The 21,681-nt window shown below is 41.6% G+C and overlaps 2 protein-coding genes across 6 annotated transcripts in view; both read right to left on the bottom strand.

The window, feature by feature from the left end:
- Positions 1-1,130: 1,130 nt before the first annotated feature.
- On the bottom strand, positions 1,131-9,311 carry DEPDC7 (DEP domain containing 7). Its single transcript, XM_052693189.1, has 9 exons — positions 9,177-9,311; positions 6,916-7,303; positions 4,867-4,997; positions 3,837-4,026; positions 2,837-3,051; positions 2,059-2,201; positions 1,785-1,910; positions 1,621-1,699; positions 1,131-1,443 (listed from the first exon to the last, which is right to left on the bottom strand). Exons 1-9 carry the CDS (start codon positions 9,247-9,249, stop codon positions 1,229-1,231), a joined length of 1,560 nt encoding a protein of 519 aa, XP_052549149.1. The 5' UTR covers positions 9,250-9,311; the 3' UTR covers positions 1,131-1,228.
- A 4,721-nt stretch (positions 9,312-14,032) lies between these two features.
- QSER1 (glutamine and serine rich 1) overlaps positions 14,033-21,681 on the bottom strand; it is a 36,017-nt gene continuing 28,368 nt past the window's right edge. For all 5 annotated transcript variants that reach the window (XM_052693184.1, XM_052693186.1, XM_052693187.1 and 2 more), the window contains exons 10-13: positions 21,118-21,215; positions 19,614-19,766; positions 18,543-18,638; positions 14,033-17,964 (exon numbers count right to left, since the gene is read on the bottom strand). In XM_052693184.1, the coding sequence (XP_052549144.1) occupies positions 17,824-17,964; positions 18,543-18,638; positions 19,614-19,766; positions 21,118-21,215 (488 nt within the window). In that variant the 3' untranslated portion in view covers positions 14,033-17,823. The remainder of the gene's footprint in view (positions 17,965-18,542; positions 18,639-19,613; positions 19,767-21,117; positions 21,216-21,681) is intronic.

The following is a 21,681-nucleotide window of genomic DNA, read 5'->3' as shown; positions in this document are numbered from 1 at the left end:
TTAGTCTAAAACAGCTAATGATTTGTCATGTACACACAGAGTGTGGAGAGGTGGCAAGCTTGAAGAAAAGCAGGGGAAGGTAAAGCAGACGTTACTGCAGCTCTGTTACACAGACCTGTGGGTCACACATCAGCACAAGACAGTTTAGCTACAAGGCCAGCAAAGGGGAGCAGGGGACTGTAGGAATGGAATGTTGTTTCTGCATTAGATACTGAGAAGGGGGAATTGATGTGAAGAAGTAGAGCACAATGCATTTGTATTTTGTAACTTGTCCTTAGCTGATGTGAAAAAGTAGAAATACCGTATGTTAGTAACACGCTTCAGAAGTGTAGTTGCTGAATTACATGATTAATTCTCGCTTGCAAAACTGCAATAGTTTAAATCAATCAGTAGAGTATTATAGATTTCTATTATATATAGAAAGCATATTGTAGGGTTATTCTGTTTTTCTTTTACTGAGGGGCTTTTATCCAAACAGACTTAACAGACATCAAAGAAGCCAGGGCCTCTACACAAGGCTGGATTGCCTGGGATGCAGCAGGTAGGCATGAAGATAGTCCCCTCTGTTCTCCTTCCAAGCTTATCTCTATGCAAGGACAAGCAGATATCCAGAAACAATGACCGAGTGTTGGATGAGCAACTGTGAGAAGTTAACTAATTAGCAATATGCACTTAGCTAGCAACAATTTGTTTATCCAGTATCTATATGTTCAGTTGAGCATCTGGAAGATTGTGAACCTGAAGTACTCAGCCAATGAGGAACCAGGGGAGAAAGAGAGAAGCATCAAGTAATAGGGCATAAAAGATGTAAGGCTGTTTTCTGCATGTTCTCCTGCTTGCAGGAGGCCTGCCATTGCACTTGCAAATAAAATCTTTATCAGAGATACCGTCCTGGAAAATTATTTGGATATTTCCAACAGGACCAAACCTGGTCAGCTTACAGTTTGCTATCCAGAAGAGATCCCAGCCCTGAAAAGGTGTTTCCCATTTTAACGCTTCGATAGAAGTTGTCAATCTAAGCAGCTTCAAATGAGGAGAACAATAAGATAAGAATGAGCAAAGAACCGATGAAGCACAGGCCAAACCTGGGTACCACTGGGTTCAGTAATAATTTACTTGCATAAATCCCATCAATTTCCATAAAATAACTTTATTAGACATATGAATACAAATGATTTACAAATATATTAGTGTTTTCAATACTGCAATGTAGAAAGCAATTTAAAAGTCACACGCACATATTACTAACTCTGTCTCCAAAATACTGCATAAAAATACTTGGATTGCTACTATGAAACTGACCTAGCAGTCTCTTCTTCTCTTTGTCAGAGAGCTTTGAATCTTCATCAATAGCTTTCAGCAGAGATAATAGCTCATCTTTTGTGGTCTTCTCTGTATTCAAACGATACTCTCTTTCATCAAGCTTTTGGCAAAATGTGTAACCTAGGAGGAAACATGAAGATGATTAACACCAGCCAACCACCTTCCAGATTCCACAGACCCACCTTCCTTAAGAAGGAAATTTGTCTAGTCATTGTTACAGCAAGTATTTTTAACTCTGCTCAGTCCCTTTTATTTTGCATCTGTGTATGTGATAAGAAATTGTAAGATAACACTCACCTGTTATCTTACTAGGATCTTGGCCTTCCTGCAAAGCCACTAATTTATTGCTGACCATTTTATGCAGTGTCCCTGGGATCTTGAATGAAGACAAACAGCAGGTTAGAGAAAGCAATTCTGCACAAGCATATGAAATAGAAGTCTGGTCATTGTCTAGCTCTTACCTTTAAGACATCCTTTTGGTGGTCCACAAGGAACAAGATCAGAAGGTCCGTTTTCCCTCTGGATAAGGATTTATTGTTGATAATAGCTTTAGAGAAAGTTCTTTTCACAACCATCCTGTTGTCACTCTGAAGAATAACATGGAAGAAAAATGGGAAGGCTTTGCTCCTCTAGAATACTCTTCCTTGTAGCCACGTGCTTTCTGACCTACTTTCTGGGATATCTAGATTTCAGTAAATGTAAAGCAACTGATAACAGTTAAGTACACACATTTACCTCCTTCTGTAGTTTGAGCTCGGTGTTATGGGCAGCAACAGCCATAAAATACAGTAATCTTCTGAACTCCTCCCTGATTTGACTGTCTAGAAGTTTTAAATAGAGTTGAATAGCTTCTAGAGATTGTTCCATCTTCCCATTCACTGGAAGAAAATAATGGTATATGTAAAAATAAAATACAGCAACAGACAAAACACCTGAATTGGACACTGAAGAGTTCACTTCTCTAAACTCAAGAACGGAAAAAATCCATTCTCACAAAGTTCTCACAGGCACTCAATCTAGAGAGCAGCCCACCCCCAAACTTTTAGCCCAGTATTTAAGTTGGTGCACTTCCAGTTAAGCTCAATTACAGTTCAAACTCCATCCATTGTGGCTGAAATACTGAAGAAGGAAAGGCGTTCTGTTAGGCGAGAAGTGTCTCATTATAGACATCATCTCCCCATCTCCCAAGAAATACAGAGGATATCCTAGATAAACAGGCTAGTATGATGAAGTAGTTGCAAGCCATTCTGTAAAGTGCTACTAAGTTTTACTTTAATTGGCTGCAGTAGAAATTTTAGCTGTATCTATTTAAAATTGCACTCACCTTTTCTTTACTACATAGACAGGAGCAACAGAATATAAGTGCAAAGCGTTTTGTGTTGTGGGAATATCTTCTTTATGAACAGATTAAAAAACAGCTCTGCAGAAGGCAAGCTTTGGGCTTGGCTGACATGAAATGCTCAGCTTGTTAGTACCCACCTCGCATAAGCTCAGTAAGTCAATCTGTGCTCACCTAGCAGTTCTGCAATTCCTGAATGAATTTCAGGTGCGTGGCTCAACAGCGGCTCCTTTTTCTGGCCATAGTATCTACCAATATTTTCAAACAGCAGTAGTTTCCATGCATCAGCTTTATCCAGTTGATCGGGCAAGTTCCTGCTGATGTCTACCACCATATGGTCAGGAAGATATTCCAAGCAATCTATTGCTGATGAGAGCCATTCATCTGTCCTAAAAGACAAAGTGGTTCAACTCTCCAGTATTACTTACTGGTGCCTGTGGAGGTGGTTGGGCTCCACCACAGCAGTGAGTAGGCCAGTTTCTCAGTCAGTGGGCACCACATGGGCAAGTACTTGAATTCATTATGGATTGGCACAAATAACACTTCTGCTGACCCACTCGCATCACAGCCACATGTCCCTTTGTTTAGCTGGGCAGGTTACTAATTACTCATCTTGATTAAATGATAACAGTCAGAAGCAGTTAAACCTAAAGTTAGTGACGTCCTCTACTGTTATAGACAAGGACAAAATTACTGCTAGATAAACAGAAACCTGAGCCTTGATCTGATTCCAAGAGGCAAGGTTTTTCAGCCTGTACTTCTAAATGTATTTATACAGTTTCAGGATCAGCTTTCTTTCACTATTTTAAAAAGGCTAAAATGCTAATCCTCTCACTCATCCTGTTTGTTATTTTATTTTATTTTTTTTTAAAAGTAAAAACTGTAAAACTGTTTCCTCCCCCCCTCAGTACATTACACACATCTCCCTCTACATGCTATCAAATCCTGTAACAGTCTTCAAAAACTTCTTCCAGCGTGCAGCAGAATTTGCTTCCAATTCAATTTAGCAACTGCTCTTTACTACTGGGTTCAGTTTAACAGGTAGAAAGGATGTGAACAGGCACACTTGCCTACAGTACTGGAGACTATTACTTTTCTACTTAAGATTGTGAGTGACAAATGTATGCAACTTTGAAAAGCTTTCTGTCCTGAGAGGTGAGCAATGAAGACTTACTGTGAGTCACTGAAAGCCTTGAGAATCTCTCTGTCCAAGTAGTTGCTCGTGATGACATATCCAGAGTCCTTCTTTGGTTGTGGAAGCTGAGGCTTGACTTCCTGGTGCTCAAGCAAGGAGTCAAGGAGTGGAAGGTCTACAAGCTGCAGCAGACGAGCAATGGTTTGTTCTCGCCAGACCTCATTAATAACTGGAAAGGGTGGAATACACAAAACACACAGAGCAAGCGAGATAAAGATTAGGAAAATGGCAACTCCCCTCCCTCCCACCAACCCAAATCTAAGAGATTAATTTTTTTCTGCTACTGTAAATCTGTTCTGGTAAAGTGTATCTCTTATCGCTTGTTGAGTGCATTTTATCACTGCTAAAGGAAAGAATTAGCCATTTGTTTAGTTAACTGCAATGTAGGAGAACCACTCTTTGGATAAGCCTGAAGTGCCTTACATTCCTTGCACTCTAACTTGCAAGCAGTCTTTGTTCTAGGTAACGGATAGCAGTGTAGCAGGGACACTCCAACCTTATCACAGCTTCCACAACCTCACTCCAGTGTTCCTATTGCTCCCTGCACGTTTCTATGATGCCTCAAGCATCTTTAGCCAAAAAAAGCTATACTAGTTTATAGTTCAGTCTGAAAAGATGTGAGTTGTCAGCCCCCTACAGCACTGTAAGTGAGCAGATGCACTGTTGAAAGGCTAGGAAAGAGTTCTAGCAAACAACAGACTACTGGCAGTGATTAATCAGGCACAGGTATCCTGCAGGTGATTGTTCCTAAGTTCAGTGAGGCTCTACATAGTTGTGTATTCTTCCCCATAAAGTTCAACAGCAATTTTAACTGCACTGTTTGGATCCTATCTGATAAAATTAGCCTGCAAAACAGGTAGTTTGTCCTTGTTATGAAACAGTGTTCATAACAGAACACTGGGAGAGTCAGTTCAACTCCATCTCCATTCTGTCAGCCATCAGTCCTTCCAGCCCTATTCTTAAAAGCTTCCTTCTCCCACCTGAAGAAGTGAGGTACTTTTTGCCTTACCTCGACGAGACAAACTTTCCGAGATGTTTACTTGAGGGGGATTTGCAGGCTTTAAACTCAGGTTTTCCCAGAGATCCTCCAAGCTTTCTGCTTTGAGAGGAGTAGTGTTGTACAGCATGTTCTTCTGATGCCTGAGAAGAAAAAACACAGACTTGTATGTTCTCATCCACGCATAAGAGCAACTGAACACAACATACTTGGATGAATAACCAAGATTCAAGATTCTCACAAGCACTTCCCCTGTTCAAGCAAGCAGTATCTTAAAAAACACTATGTGCAACCACTGCACACAAGTACACAGTTCCTCCCTTAAAGCTTGTCAAAGATTGCATTAGCAAGCTACATCAATTACCAGAGTACAGATAGGTTAGGAAGGGAAAACTATACGAAAGTTTATGAGAGTAACACATACAGTACTCCCCAACCACTCAGAAAGAGTCCAAAGTTTCAATACGTCATTCGTAACAGTGAAATGAGATCAAAAGGTAAGAGCTGCTCTTGGAGAAATTAGAAGGTGGCTGTTCCTTAGCAACACTTCTCCTGGAGCAAGGCAGCTGATGCCATCAGCTAAGAGAAGTTCTCAGAAACCTGTTCCCCATTTCTAGGTGTTAGCTAGTTCTCCTCGTAACTGATCTCATATGCTAACTAAATGGAAAAGCAATGCAACAACTCCAGACAGAAGTTTCTATTAGTCTAAGCATATTCAATTTTAGTTTGTACAGCTTCTTTGTTTTAGGCACTACAAAAGTCCTTTTGATGTCAATTATTTTTGCTATTTATGTGACAAACCATTCACATCAACAGATCTGTTCTTCTCAGAAATGAAAAGAAAAAAAAAAGGAATGAAGGAATGCAGTCAACCTGTGCCCAGCCCGGAAGAAAAACACCTTCACTCTACTCAAACAAAGTGAATCACCTTGCTTCACAACTAGTTGTCAGGTACGTTCCAAGGTCTCACTTAAAGATACACTGTGATCAATCCATTTGCAGTTTTGCTCACTGAAGTAGTTTATCTAGAATTTCTGATGTACAGAAAAACCACGCACAGACTTGGGGCAGTTTTCTTCAGCACAGAACAAGAGCTGAAGAAGTGTGGGAGGGAGAGCAGGACAGAGAAACTATCTGTTCTTAATCTCTGCTTCTAGAGCTTTCTGTCGGGGGGTTGACACACTTCAGTCGTTTAATGTTTGCTCCTCTCAAACAGAAATCACGCTTTTATTTTTTTTGGCCAAGCCAACATCGTTTATGATTTTAAAGTGTATTTTATCAGAACTAATGCTATAACTGCCTGAAGAGAAGTCCTTGTAAGAATGTCAGAATACATGCAGAGATTAATGTTTGACACAAAAACTGTCAGAGGCAAGTTATCTGGCCAAGTTACCCACATGGTAGCATGTTCTGTTTTACAATGGTTTAGCCGGTTCAAAGGTTTTCTTTACCCACTCCTGAAAAGGCAGTGAAACAAGCCCTCACCATTACACTTCCCTCTGGCTCTGTGATGGCATGCAATAAGCATTGTAGCCTGCTATTTAGCCTATGAACAAGTCACACGTACATAAAGAAACAGCTGAAAACATTGCAGAAAGTCAAATTTGAAGTCCACTCAAGCTAAGACAGTGAAAGCAGCAAGCAATTCTATTTGTCTTTTCTTTAGAAGACTGGATTGATTAGTGGCTTAAGCCACAGGTAGGCAAGCAGTACCCAAGGTTTTCTCATGTGTACAGCCTATTTGATGCACGTGAATGCCAGCTGCTCAAACTCATTTAGATCCCAGTAGATAAGCATCTGCAAGGCACTCCACTTCCACACGCTCCCCTGTCCCTGAAGGGGATGTGGAACAGGCAGAAAACAAATAACCACGCAGGCCAAACTACAAACTTGTTTCCTACCTATCCTGCACCACAAAAACCCGCACAAAGTTACCGCCCCACCTCCACACCCAGGTGCTATAATTACACTGTCCCTTTTGTTTCCCTCTCCCCCACAAAAAATAACACGGCATTTCCCTATTGTAAGATTTTTTATCTCCCCAGTCCATCATGTACCAACCTTTGTGGAGTACACTGCTGGTAATCTTTATCAAGATCCGCTTGGCTTGAGACATTTGTGAATCTGTAGAGGCTACTGCTACTGTCCTCAAACACAGAGCGTTTGTCTTTTCCAAAGACCCTCCTTGAGACAGCCTCAAACACTTTGTAGTCCATTAGTGCTTGGCACACTCGCACTACTTTCGCACGGGAAATATCAACATCCCCAAAATACTTGTTCTGTAGAAGATGGGCAAACACGACATCCACTGCATCCGAACCAATGAAACAGTCATGATAGCACTTCAGGTTCTGACGGCGCTTTTTCACTTCCACTTGAGTTTGAAGTGCGCTGATAATGCTGCTCCAGACATACGTTGCTCCAAATGGCTTCTGGGCCAAGCTAAAGCCTAGTGGTACAGGAACAGAGAAAGCACAAAGATTGAACTCATGCAGCAATTAGAACTGCCCCCTCTGTGGCTACTGGCTTTCATGAAGCTTGTAGGCATTTAAGAAGCTTGAGGCTTCTAGTTTGGCTTGCACTGAACCAGCCTTCAACAAAGCATTAAATACTTGAGCATTACCCTCAGCAAGTCTGCCTGCATTTACCAGCGTATCTCACTGGGTTGCTCTTACTACAGTAGCCTGCAGTACAGCTCTGTATCCAGCAGCTTTCACTTTCTCAGCATGCTGTCCTGTATTGCTACCTTCTGCATGCTCCCTCCATTTCCCAGCACTGACACCTGTGGGAGCTACACCTGAGCACACTTGTTGCACAAAACCAAAAACTAACCCTACTTGTTTGCAGCTCCCTGGTTTCCTCTAGTAACAGGGATAAGGGTACAGAGCTGTGGAGGTAAAGAGGGAAGTGGGGATGAAGAGACACGAGTGTCCTACAAGGCTGCATACACACAGAGTACCTGGTGACACACTAACCACTCCAAAAATCCATGAGACATCATTCATTGGACACTAATCCCACAGAAGAGACTCCTACTAACACAGCTCCAACCGAGATTCATGCTTTGTGTACTCAAAGCCATGTCCTTCAGCCAACCAGCCTTCCCTCCCCTAATAAAACCACTGAACTATTACTCATTTACTAACCTCAGGTTCAGAATATCATGCTAGCAGTGGTGCTAGCAAACACTACAGTGAGCCTCAGCAAGGACTTAAGATACAACATGCTTGTAAAATCTGCAGGTGGCACCTAGCTGCTAAGAGCTGCAGCCACTGGAGAGGCTAGAATTAGAATACATGTTTCTCAGAAATCAGCTGAGCAATTGACAAAGAGGGCAAAACAAGTGGAAGAGACAAACGCTCAAGCACAAAATAAGGCATGAAGAGTTGGCAGCAATCCTACAGACAGCCATCCTACAGACAGCCATCTGGGGTTATGACAGACCTCAAACCTAATGAATTAACAGTGTAATGCAGTGTTTAAAAAGAAAAAAAAAAGCCACACAACTTGTTCTGGAACACATTACCATGAACATTTTCCACAAAGATACAGGGGGTATTTTTGCTGTTCAGTCACAGAACTGCATTCCATCTGGGGCACCAGGGCTCCCAGCTGGTCTGCGTCTGCCAGAGGGCCCAGGAACGAGCAAACGGGGAGGGGAAGGGGATGACTTAAAGGAGAAGGAAGCAGGGACCTAAGAGCACAAAACCCAACGGCGTTACACGGGACAACAGTCGCCTTCGGAGCGGCGTGCTGGCAGAGAGCCTCTTGCTAAGACGCGCGTGGAAGGAAGCCTTGTAATACGCGGCACTGACCCAGGCCAGGTAGAAGCCCTGCGGAACCTGCGCTTCTCAAGCGGTGGGCAGAAGGAACAGAACAGAACGCAGCAGTTCCTTCCAGCCCTACTTTCCGACGCCTTAAGAGCCAACTCAGAAGGGAAAAAAACAAAACAAAAACCAACACCACTCAACGCGTCCAAACAGCACCGCGCTCGCACTCCCGAACGCCTCACGTCGCTAAGCACTGCTTCGCCTTCCAGCCCGGCACGCGGCGGTGCTCAGCACGGGGCGCGCGGCTCTCACCAGGGGCGCAGCCGGCCGCGGCCCTCCGTGCGGAACCGCCTCCACCGGCCGGCGGGGACGGCGGCCAACTTTTGAACCTCGCCCGAGCGGGGAAACACGCCGCCGCTCCCAGCCGCCTCTCCTCCGCTCTCCTCCCCCCAGCTCTCTCCCCGCGCTTCAGACCCCCCTCGGCAACTTTCCCGCTCAGCCACCTCACTCCCTCCTTCCCGCCACGGCCGCGTCCCGCTCCCCGCCCCGTACCCGGCGGCCTGGCGGCGGGGCTGCACGCCGCGCTCAGGCTCAACGCCGCCGCCTTCTCTCGCACCGTGGCCATCGCCGCCGCCCGATCCACGCGGCGCACGGCCCGCAGGAGGTTATTCCACAGCAGTTTATCCCACAGCAGCTCTTATCCCGGAGGAGCTCTTATCCCATCCCGCCGGGGGGCGGGGCCGCCTCCCGCGCTCAGCCCATTGGTCACCGCGGCCGAACGGCCGCCCGCGCCGAGCCGAGCCCTCAGGGTGGCTGAGGGAAGAGGCGGCCGCGCTAAGGGACAGAGTTGGGAGTGAAAGTTGTATTGCTTGTGAACAGTAGGAAGTGACGAGCAGATATTTCTTTCTTGAGGGAAGGTGGGAAGACGAGCTTACAAACGAGCTCGCTCTGACAGGCGCCATTTCAGGCGAGCCTTCTGCTCAGGGTCTGACCCACTGGCATCAGCTTGCTGAGGATGAAGGAGACGGGATAACGCGTGCTGTCACACACGGTGAGGTCTTCCCTGGTCGCGGAGGGAGATGAAACAAAATAAGAGCTAAGAGCTTTAAGCACAAAGGGAGAAGCTGTCGAATGCCAGGTGCTGCCCAGCTTTTCCCATCAGCTTGCAGGCTGGAGGCCGGCCGGGGCGTTTGGATGAATGATGGCTGTAATTCCCAGGCGTTGCAGGCACAGGTGAAGGGGATGGAATTGAATACGAGGCCTTGTGGAGCAAGAGATGGCTGTATGATGGAGTCCTGCAACTGAATTGCATTGGAAAGGCAGAAGTTGGAGCGTATGTTGTCTAAGAGGATGGAGGTGTACTGGGAGAACAGAGGGGCTGCCGTTGTACTGATTGGTGCTTGTTGTGATCTGAAAAATGTTGGGTCTTCTTGAAAGAAACAAAGGAAAAAAATTCAATTTCTTAAAACTGAAGACCTCAAATCTGAAAGAAAAAAAAAAGTCTAAGCCAAAGACGAGTTCAATATCCAAAATACTTTTTGTACTTGAAGTTCCAAAGATTAGGAAAGATTGACTTGTCACTGAAAACTGACAGACTGAGAGACATTCTTGCAGGAGAACACGACTGCTGTATTGCTCGTTTTCAAAAGACACTTCACATGCTAATCTGACATCTCACAGTCAGACTACTCAAGGATCTCTCTTCTACCACCAGATTTATTTCCTTAATTTCAAGTATCTTCCCATAGCAACACCAGCTTTTAAGTACACGTCAACACCATCTAAATTTACATGTACAGAAAATCATATCGCCATAATAGCAAGGATCTGTTGGACTCAGTCTTCATGGTTTTGTTCCTGAAAGAGCACATCAAACAATGCTTTACATAAAAATTCATGTAAATGTTCCAGTTATTTAGAATAGTCACTTTTTTTCCCAATTTAAATACAGACAATGCCTGTATTCACTGCAGTGGCGAAGCTGATGAAAGAACATTTTGAACAGTAGCTCCTAAAACGTTGCTCTATTCCACTCACCAGTGATGAGAGACGTTTTGACATATGTTTCGTAGTCTCACATACGTAAATGAAACCCACAGCTTTGGTTACAGAAATTATAATTTTTTAAGTCACAATCATCAGAATAATATGAAATCTCCCCAGTTGTTTTGCACGAAGATATAAAGCCTGGTATTTATTTTTCTTAATACTGAAACTGCCCTGTAAAATTCACCAAATGCTCTCTTCCACCTTTATTAAGCTCAAATGGAGATAAACGAATAGCTGTTCATATCAGATTGCCAAGGGCTATTTGATATGCCAGACGTGTGAGGGATGCAGTACATGTCTTATAACTGAGTTATGCGTTCTGCTACTTATACTAAGAGTGCAAGAGGTTTGCTTGGCACTGACCTCCAGGGGTTAGAGAACTGAGTCTCCATCAGGTTGCAGAGCAGGTTATTCACAAATTCACTCTTAGTTTCAATTTCTCATTACGTTGGAATTTAAAAAGATGACCTAGCTGTAGGTTCTTTGGGATACAGCGATGCCATCACACAACATTCACACCACAGTGCCAACCACATCTGCTCCACTGTGGAGAAGCTGTGTTCAGTTGCACAGCTTGGATAAGAGTATGATTCACTCTAAGCACAAACTTCAATATTTTATAGCAAGGAAATCTGCAAGGATTCCACCCTTGCATTTTTGAAGAGTCTAGAACAATAAACAAGTTCCCCAGACAGAAGCTTCTGGATGACTGACTGTTTGAATCGACAAAGTGTGCATTGTTCACGAGTGCAATCCTTCCATTCCTGGGCTGGAATACCAATGGGGTACCAGACAAAGTCAAGCAGTACAATATAGCAAGTGAAGGGCAGGGAGGCATTCTGCTGAGCCTGCACTGGTGCACACTGACCTCCAGTGGAACACATTGTATTCTGTTAGAAACTATCCATGCAGAAGGGCTGGAGAAAGTCAGAGCCAGAATTGCTTGAGAATTACTTTGAAGAAGCGTAAGGGAGCAAAGACTGCTAGCAATGTGACCAAAAACACAGCAGTGTGCCTCTGCTTCCCCAATAGGCAATACCGATTGTTGTCTTAAATGGGCTTTTCATCTCTCGCAGAAGTCTTCTGAGACATTCATTTCTGCAATTTATTCTTTTTTTACAAGCAGAGATTGAATGCAGTATGGCTAAATGTGCTCAGCATGGTCCCAGCAGCACTGTCTGGGTAAAGGCTCCTTGCACAACAGTAAAGATTCGCTGTCACCTGCGCTCCAGAAACCTGATCCACCAGAAGGCGCAGAGTGGAGCACCATCAGACACAAGTAATTGATATGCCAGAAGGCTTCCTCTGCTCTGCCCCGCTGGGAGTTACTGTTTCACAGGTGAGCTAAAGTACCTGACTGAACATTGCAGCACAAACCCAAATACATTAGCTTAACTGAATGTGGGTTTAGGTAAATCCACAAAGTGATTCAAGAGCTGTTCTCACAAATTGACACAGCTGTGGAGGACCCGAGCTCAAGCCAAATAAGCAGTGGTGATTTCCAGCTGAAGCACAGCATGGTGGTAACTTAAACTTGCAGGGAAAAGTTTCATGGCCTGTATTCTTGGAGTAAGCAGCCAGCAGTGGCACCTGCTGAACAGGACAGCAGTAGCAGATTAAGAAAAAAGAGGAAAGAGCAAGAACTCTAGATGGATTTATCAACCATAAGTGAATTCCTGATGTTGACCACTTATTTTCACTTATTCAGAAAACTATGTACCAATTCTATCACCATTTACACTTAGTGTAAGGCTTGTGTTCTAGAGCAATGAGTTGGGTTTTTTGTGGGTTTTGTGTTTTTGGTGGTTTTTTTTTTTTTTTGCATTAATCCATAATTCACTTTTTATGTTGCTGTACAATGTGCCGCAGTCAAAACCTGTGTCATGTTTTGTCAGGCTCCTAAGTTTCGGATGAGAAAGAGCTCTGGAAGCACTGGCTGCAGGGAGCCTTGTCACTAACTCGCAGAATGAAAAAATAATTCTTTCTTTTCCCCTCTTGTTTGACCAGCTGGTTCCAGAATTGCAACACTTGGATTCTCACGCGTAAGCTTTATCTTCAGCTTCTTTTGTGCAGAGTCCATTCGGTGTAGTCACACTATCTCTCTGGCTGTTTATCAACTGTTGGACTTTGCAGTGAAGCAAATAAAAAGCCTTCTCTTATTCTTCGTTCTGTGACCAAAGTTGTAAGAATAATAATTTCGATATGTCAACCAACAGCAGAAAGTTGGAAGGTTTCAGAATCCACCAAGGCTGCTTTACTCAGTGAAATCCTCATTCTCCCAGAGCTCTGAATAAGTTACCAATGTGACCTAACCGCACGACCAAACACTGGTGCTTCAGCTTTTATTCAGTGATCACAGCATTTGCTTTGTTGCTGCTGTAAAAATGTGATAAGTAATGCACAAAGAAATCATATTAGCAGGCACCACAGGTAGAAAGGAGGATGATGCGAAGTAACACAACTATACTGAAAGCTCTTGCTATTGCCAGCCTCCCAGGCTCCAAACGCTGTGGCATATACTCCCAATTATACAGGTTTTCAAGTAATACACCTAGAATAAAAAGAAGTCAACAGAGACTTAATCTGATAATAATCTGAGCTGGAAACACCTGTGGAAGAATAAGCATTGGTTTGGGAAGCAGCTCTTACACAAAGGACCATTATAAAAATATTTTAGCCCTTCACATTCAATTTTTCCTTCAAGTAAGTGGCTCAGAGAACGCATACCATTTACCTTATGGCCAGCAATGAGATTATATGGGATTTCAGCCCCCTGTGTACAGCAAAAACATTCCCAAGGAAGTATCTGGAGCAGTTCCCTTTAAGTGAAGGGGGCAGGAGGAAAGACAAAAACCCCCCAGCACCATTTTTCCCTGTACGTACACACAGACAGCGTTCTAGGTAAGAAAGAAAGAACGCGAATAAAACAGGATAGCAATAAAGCAACCGAATCACAGAAGATATTTCTTTTCCGGCTCTTCATTTCTCACATCAGTTTAAGAACTGGCAGATAGACTGTGAAAATGAATGCGAAGCACTCAGAAATACAAAACCAGTTCCTTACCCACGTTATACAATGAAAAAGAACTAGAACTGCATTTTTTCATCTTGAGATCATAACAGTCTAAACTGCCATTTTCTCCCCAACAAACTAACTTTTCAAGTCTCAGCACTTTAATAAGAAACGACTGAGAATTATGAGGTTTTTGTTTAAAAAGTGTTTTCACTTTAATGGGTTTAGTTAATAACATCACAAATGGTACAAAAATGTGTCCTTTTTCACATTTCCATACATTGTATTACGGACCACCTGAAAATCTGGACTAAGAACATATAAAGTGTCTGTTATTAGCCCTAGCTTCTTTTTTTTGTTTTTTTTTTCTTCCCATACGTAGAGGAGATATGCAGAAAACATGCATGTGTTAACAATGACATGTCAGGAGTAGCTTAAACAATAAGATATGACAGAACGTGCACACTGCCATGCACGTGTGTGTGACAGACCCAACGTCCTGTGTTAGCAGTGAGCAATGAAATGACCAATGACACACCGACATTTTGTGACCGTAGTTTTAGCTCTTCTGTTTTAAAATCGTTTTAAATAGTAGTAAATATTTAAATAATATTTAAAATATATTTCCCTTACGGAAATCATTTACTTGGAAGACAGCCTGTAAGATTTGCCTTTTTAAAAAGTAGTATTTCATTTAGACAACATAAGAATACGATACACGTCGCAGAGCTCTGAAGATCCTGAAGTCCTTAGCCATTTTCAGACACAGTTTTTCAATCCAATTTTGTCTCCGATGTTTTGCTAGCAAAACTTTGGAAGTAGCATCTCTAAGAAAACCTGCCTTTAAGAGAAATACTGTATTTCAATACAAAACAAACCCAATGTAAACAGGGATGCCATACTAAAGGAAATGACAGTGGAAATAAAAAGTTTCATCGCACAATTAGTTTAATTTCTGCTTTGCTAATTCATAGTCTAAAGAGGGTTCTGTTCCTTCCTAGTGCATCTTCTCTTGCAGATGTGAGTGCTCAGTTTCCACTGTTAGACATTCAAGGATAAGGATGTCACTGTTGCTTCAAGAAGAAGACAGAAGTTGGAGCTGTGGGTGCAGAGTTATCTAAAACGCAACAAAGTATTTGTGCAAGAAGAATTATCTGTACATTGACATTTTTTCTCAGTTTGCTTCAGTATAAAAAAAACCTTTTCAGACCCACTAACAAAACTTTGTTCTTGTTTATGATCCTTTGCACACTTGAGAGTTCTGTGCTTTTATTCATCCTCAATGGTAAACTAATAAATCCAGCCACCATTTTTGTAGCCCATGACAAAGATGGCAGCTCTGCTACATCTGCAGTAGTCTGGGGCAGTTAGACAAGTTTTTCCTCTACAGGCACAGGGCTTGTTTAACTGGGCTGGGGAATAATCCAGCCAAAAATCAGCCAGGTCATCCTCTCCAGCACTGCAGAGCATCCTGGCCATCTTTATTTACTTATCTAGATGGTCGTCACCAGAATTCACCTTCCTATTAAATGGGGACAAACTGCTCCAAAACCCTCTCATCTCTTTTTTTTCCTTCAGTTTCTAAGGACTTGGATGAAAACAACCAGTTTCCTAAAGCTACTTCTAGATTCAGAACTCTAGAGAGCTGTAAAGTAGTGGTGTAGAAATCTTTCAGAAAGCAAAAAGCTTTCTCTGTTGGTTGCTCTCAGTCATATGAGGGAGGGAAAGGAGACAAAGAGTCCGATGAGTTCTTTACAGTCAAGGAGACAACAACTCCTGTTCCCTCAGTCTGCACCCTAACCATCCTTGGCAACACAGCCCAGGAACTCCCAAACTCTGTTGTTTCACCGAAAGGGGCCAACAGAACACCACGTGTGCAATTAAATGTCTCTCCTGTATCTATGCAGCCGGGAACTGCTGCTGCCATTGTCCCTCCAATAAGGGAATGCCCTAAATAAATTTGGGAACTCATGCTACAGATTAAATGGCACAAGAGGCTCAGAGCTACCACGTCTCCAGTTGGCGTATTTACAGCAAACCCATTTTTAGCTGATGGCCACTGACGTTGGCAGCTCTGCTTCACGTGTTAACCACAGGCTTTGGCTCCTGCCGCGTTCAACACAGCGCGACTGAAACAACCGCAAGCCTCCAAGGCTCATGTCTACCCTTCCTTACTCTGAAAAAATGAATTAGCTTCACAACTGCTCTGACATTCTGCACGTTCTTCCTAAATAAAAGCCCATTTCACTCTCCTTGATTATAAAGACATCACAGTAGCACAACGCATCTAGTAACTCGATAGCGACCTCCCTTTTTAAAGCAGCCGGGTTATGACGAGGCTTTAAAAAAGGCAGAGGTGACACCATCTCTGTTCACTGTAGTCTGCATACAAGTTTTAAATGAGAATTATTGCTTTGAAAAGACAAATAGCTTTGGAAATATGGTAAACATCCTATACAGTTCTAAAACTAATCAGCTAAAATTCTGTACATACTTTAATATTCAAACCTATTTGATTACTCGAGATCAAATAATTGCATTTTTACATCTATTCATTAAACTCTTCATAGTTCTAAAGTCTAATGAATGTTTAACAACTAAATAGGATAAAAACAGACAACAGGAAAAAAGGTCACATGGCAATGAACATTATTTCATTTGGCCAATGAATAGTGAACCCTGCTTTCTTGGCTGAAATTAAGGCACTAAGTGGCAGTTAGAAGATAAAGGAATTATTTTTTCCTATGTTATCTGGAAAAGAACACCACGAGTTTTTTTTTTCTTTTTTCCAGGACCCCAGTAAATATCCGTTCTGAATGACTCAGTAAGGCATTCTGTTGGCAAATTTAAAGAAAACGTTCTCCTGATTACAGCCCATTACATTCATTGTCTGAGAATGACTAGTGGCACTACTGTTAAACCGGAGGGACAAAAAAAGCTACAGGAAAATGTCTGAAGACTTGAAAGGCACCAAAGAGAGAACAGCTCTGCAACTGCCAGTTCTACAGACAACTAGGTAAGCTGTGTTTAACACTGCATGTAGTCTATTCAGTCAGCAATCTTTGTTGACCAAGATATAGTAGTTCCTCATTTAAACTCTCAGTTAATCAAGTGCTAGTTTAGTAAGAAATTTATTTTCATGTGTCAGAAGATACTTGCAGTGTCTAACACAACTACACTTAAAGCAAAACTAGTCTAGTATGCATTATTCTGGTTAACACTGAAGCAAACCTGTATAAACAAAAGGGTTACCTCGAGATACATAGTTTACAATACGAAATCAACATAAATGAATAGGATTTACTGGAAACAATGGAAAGTATTACAAAGATACATGAAACAATTTTAACCACAATATTTTCTCTGTGAAAAATACAACTATTAGTGAGATAAAATGTACAATTGAATTTTTTTTTCCAAAAGAAAAAAAAAAAAAACACTGTATAAAGGAAAATATTTTTTTTCTTCAAAATGGGGAAAATAGTTAAGGTCATTGTCTTTCATTACAATATAATTTGACACACAAAAAAAAGCAGTCATAGGATTGCACCAACTCCACGTTCAGTCTCCTGAACATGACAATAGTAAAAGGAGTCCATAAAGCATAATGACATTTCTGGGTTTGATGGTGGCAACACCTGTTCACAGAAACTGATGGCGCTCCGGCTCTGCTCACAAGATGTACAAAGCTCAGTTTGGCAGCCAGACACATGTACCCCAATGCTGACTTTTCTGTTGCTTAGTCAGAGATGGAAAAATCTGTCGTATTTTAAGTGTCGATATCTTTTTAGCAATAAAGAAAAAAAGAATATGTAGTGCATGCTTTATCATTTGTCAAAAACATTTCTGAAAATAAAACTAAGTTATCCGATAGTTCACAAAAAAGAAAAAAAAATAATTCTCCAGGTTAACAATGTGGTTAGGTTTACGTTCAGTTCCATCTCCAAAGGGCTGATTTCCTTGGCAGCATCACTTTTCCTTAGCAAGAGCCAAGGCACAAAGTTCCATAAAGAGAAATACAACTGCCTATGAACAAGAACGCAGGCTGGCTTTGTAAAAGAAATCAGAGCCTCTCTGAGCTTTCTGTTCCATCAGATTAGTGCCGAAGAAAAATGTGAGATTTGGAATACATTTCTGTTAGGAGCATTTCTGCTGCACACGATTCAAAAGTTCACCAAACTTCTCAAAAAGATCCTCCACCCATTTCATATTTTTCATGCACAGCTGCACAATCTCCTCCTGTCCTAGATCTGCACTTTTCTTCTGAACAGAAGAAATCTATTTTGAGGAGAAAGAGAGAAATGCGTATACATGTAAACATATGAGACTGCCAGTCTGTCAGGTTTTTTGTTTTTATGTAACACTCTGTAGATAAATACAACCCTTCTTCAGAAGAAAACCTTTATGCTTTAAAAACAAAGAAAAACCCTCCTCAGACTGTTCTATTAGGTGCTGAGCCAGACTTCAACTCCTGTGGTTCTGCTACCTGGAACGTTTCAATCAAGAATTTGCAGAAGAATAGACTGGAGTGGGCATTAGAAGAGTAGCTCCTAGATCTCACCAGTTACATAAGCTACTGAAATCAATTTAATTTGCTTGAAGAACAGTGAAGAATGCTAATCTAACTCTGATGCAAACCGATTCCACACAAACGTCTTCAGCCTCACCTCATCAGCCTCATCACGAGCAGCAGTGCCCTTCAGGGGCAGCACATGCACTCGCCATACCCTTCTGTTTGTGGATTTAATTATTTCCCTATGGCAATCTATACTCACTTATCAAGAGTACAACAGTGCCTCTGTACCTCGACTTCCCAAACAACTGTAAAAATATCTCCGAAAAACAGCAATACTTACCTCCTCTTTACATGTCAGATATATATGATATTTGTAATGATGGAGTGAGTGATACAAAGAATACAGCTGTATTTTTTCTGGATCTACCGTAAACTCCTGCAAAAACAAAGGGGTTTTTTTTCAGGTAAATTCACGTTATGTCTCAAGACAGAGACGTGACAGGCACGTCACCCTGTAAGTAATTTTTATCAACAGTTCAGAAATGGAACACTTCATTCAAATACTTGCTGTGACACATTCTGGTAGGCTGCAATTTATACTATGTCATTCTCATTATCTCGTATCTCCACGTTCCCTACAAAATCATTTTATTAAAACCAGCTTTGAGAATGCTTTCAGTGCTTCCAATGCACTGCGACTGAAGTCCAGGACTAGTAGGACACCACTTTGACAACTACTACAGGAAGGTTAACTACTTCCTATCAAAACAGCTGCATTGCACAAAAGCATACAGACTGTGCTTTAGGTAAGTACAGATCAGCTCTACTAGATGTGATTTATTCAGCCACCTGTTGCCCCTGTGAGTCAGGAATGGGCCGGTACTTAGCAAAACCCAATCATAGGGTCTCTCCAGGAATGCTACAGAAACAAAGCGTAATCTCAAGCTTCTCCCTTCCCATCCAACTACACAGACCAGTTACTGCCTGCACCAGAGAGGCAGCACTGCTACTTTGTCTTTCTGCAAACTTGAGTGGATGCCACAGAAGACTTCCTGTATAAATACACAGGATAAATGTATAAATGTGTAAAATGTATAGATGTATAAATATGCAGGATAAGAGCATTTGGGTCTAAATATAGAAGAGACATGCAAACAACACACTGCAGTTCAAGAATTCAAGTAGGGGAATCCTTCTGAAATGTTTGATTATATTTTATGGACTATAACTTTGGAACATAATAACCACTGGAATATAACCTTTGTTTTGTTTTGTTTTTAACAGAGAAAGCATTTCGTTCAACAAAGATTTTAGGTAAAAAAGCCCAATACAAAAAACAGTGTTTTACACAGACACACGGTTATCACATTCCAGGTCAGATGGTGGCAGCAGCAAACCCTTGAACACTCACCTGTGCTAATTTAGTGGTTGATTTAGAGGCCCTCAGTGTTTTCTTGTTGTAAGCTTTACCATTCATTTTGATCTTAGACACAGATGCTCCACCGCTTTTTGTCTTAGAATCCCGAGTGATCACTGTGAGTTCAGGAAAGATTTCCAAAGCGCTCTTTAAAGAGAGCACATAAAGAAAAAGGGATTGTGAAAAATTCAAGAACGGGCACCCACTGACTGCCAACTTCATGTTTGATTTGTTCAGTAACACAGCATCCACTGTACGCAGTGGAAAAACAATCGTTTTATCCGTGCTTATTAGTGCATATTCCAACTGAGCGATACTCAAGATGATGACATTTTTCACTTATTTTTGCCTCATTCAGCTGAAATACAAGCAGGCTTAATCCTTGTCAGATTAACTCGAATCTTACAGGAATATCAAACATTTTCCTCATCAATACAAACGCGTTGGCAAGCATTATTGTTTCATTAACTTTCATTTTTTGGATAGAATATTAACTCAGGTACAAGCTGGTACTTTCATAACAGAAGACAAACATAAAGGGCTTTTTATCTTGCAGTTTACATCACAAGCAGATTCCTTAGCTTAGACCCACAACTCCATCAACTTCCCGAGCTGCTATTGTGAAATTTAGGCTGAAGCTAACTTTAGAGATACGGTTGATAGGATGCCTCTAAGTGAACACACAGCAAAGCTATCACATGAACTCCATGTTATGAACTCCAACCGAAAAAGAAGTGTTAATTATACGTCAGCATTATAGAAGGCACTATTATTATTTTCCCTTAATAAACATAATAAGCAACTTCTCATTTTGCATGCTGGGAATGTAACTAGAATTCTAGAAATAGCCTACTTTAATTGGCCTATCTTCTTTCTCTGCACAGACAAGTCTAAACACATCAGCTAAGAAGCATTTTACTAACAGAAACTTTACAGAATTTTTACCACAAGCAAAAAGCAAAAATGGAGGGCTAATATATCCTGCCTCTCTGAGGCTCTGTGTTATGTTTTGAAAACATGCAGCCCTTCCCCGTGTGTCCAACAGTTCACAAATGAGTTGTTCTTTGATCATTCTGTCTGGGCTTCAAGCTACTCTGATCACTTTTTCTTTCACACGTCCAGGCATCTGCTCCACAGTACAGCTAATTAGGGTACAACTGTATTAGGATTTTTAAGTAATAAAATCACTTAACCGGCCGATCTAGAAGGACAGCAGACAGACTTGCTTTTGGCAAACTTGAGAAGCTTAGAAGGAGGAGAGTTTGAAAATGAATGAGAAAGCATAGTAAGCAAATCCAGAACTTCACCTTAGTGGTATAAACACCTCGATCAGAAATGTTCTCCAGATGTCACACACAAGCACTGCATTTATAGCATCTCTCTTTCAAATCCTTACTCTCTTCTGTTACAAATTTGCCTTCTGTGTTTTTAGTTGTGCCTGCATTCAATGACTGGCTTATAGCATTACTGTGAAAAGCTTAGAATTCAAAGAGAATACCTTGAAAGTATTATCCAGGCGCAATTTGGAAAGCAGCCTTTTCCTATTGTCATTCAGCATGCCATCAATTTTTCTCATGTGAGGCAAAAGTAGCTCATCTAAATGACAATTTAAAAAGTAACACGTGATTATTAAGAGACACACAGTAATGAGACAACACCTATCCAATCTATTCTACTTTTTATGTCAGTAGGTAGAAGAACTCAATAATAATGCAATGTGTTTATACACAGACTTTACAAGTCTGAGGTTTCTTCCCCCCAGAGTCAGACAGTGGTGTAGGTACCATGCAGGTTAACTGCTGGCTGCTGTTCAGATCCTTCTCCAACTTTCCTTTGCTAAATGGAAAAAGTCAAGAGAGAGCAATATAATCTTAAGCCATTTTCTAAACAATAAAATTGGCAGTTTTATGAAAACAGAATGCTTGTTTTTGACATTCTCTGATATAAGGGGACTCTTGTTTATAAAGACCAAGTCTTTGCTTTTAGTGGGACTACTGACATAACAAACAGGGTATGTAGATCCTTGAGGTCGTAAGTACACTGATGCACAACCAGAGCAAAA

This window comes from Tympanuchus pallidicinctus, unplaced genomic scaffold, assembly GCF_026119805.1.
Source record: "Tympanuchus pallidicinctus isolate F22 unplaced genomic scaffold, pur_lepc_1.0 scaffold3, whole genome shotgun sequence".
NCBI lineage: Eukaryota > Metazoa > Chordata > Aves > Galliformes > Phasianidae > Tympanuchus > Tympanuchus pallidicinctus.
Note: the sequence above shows the minus strand (reverse complement) of the source record. Positions and strands in the feature narration are given on the sequence as shown.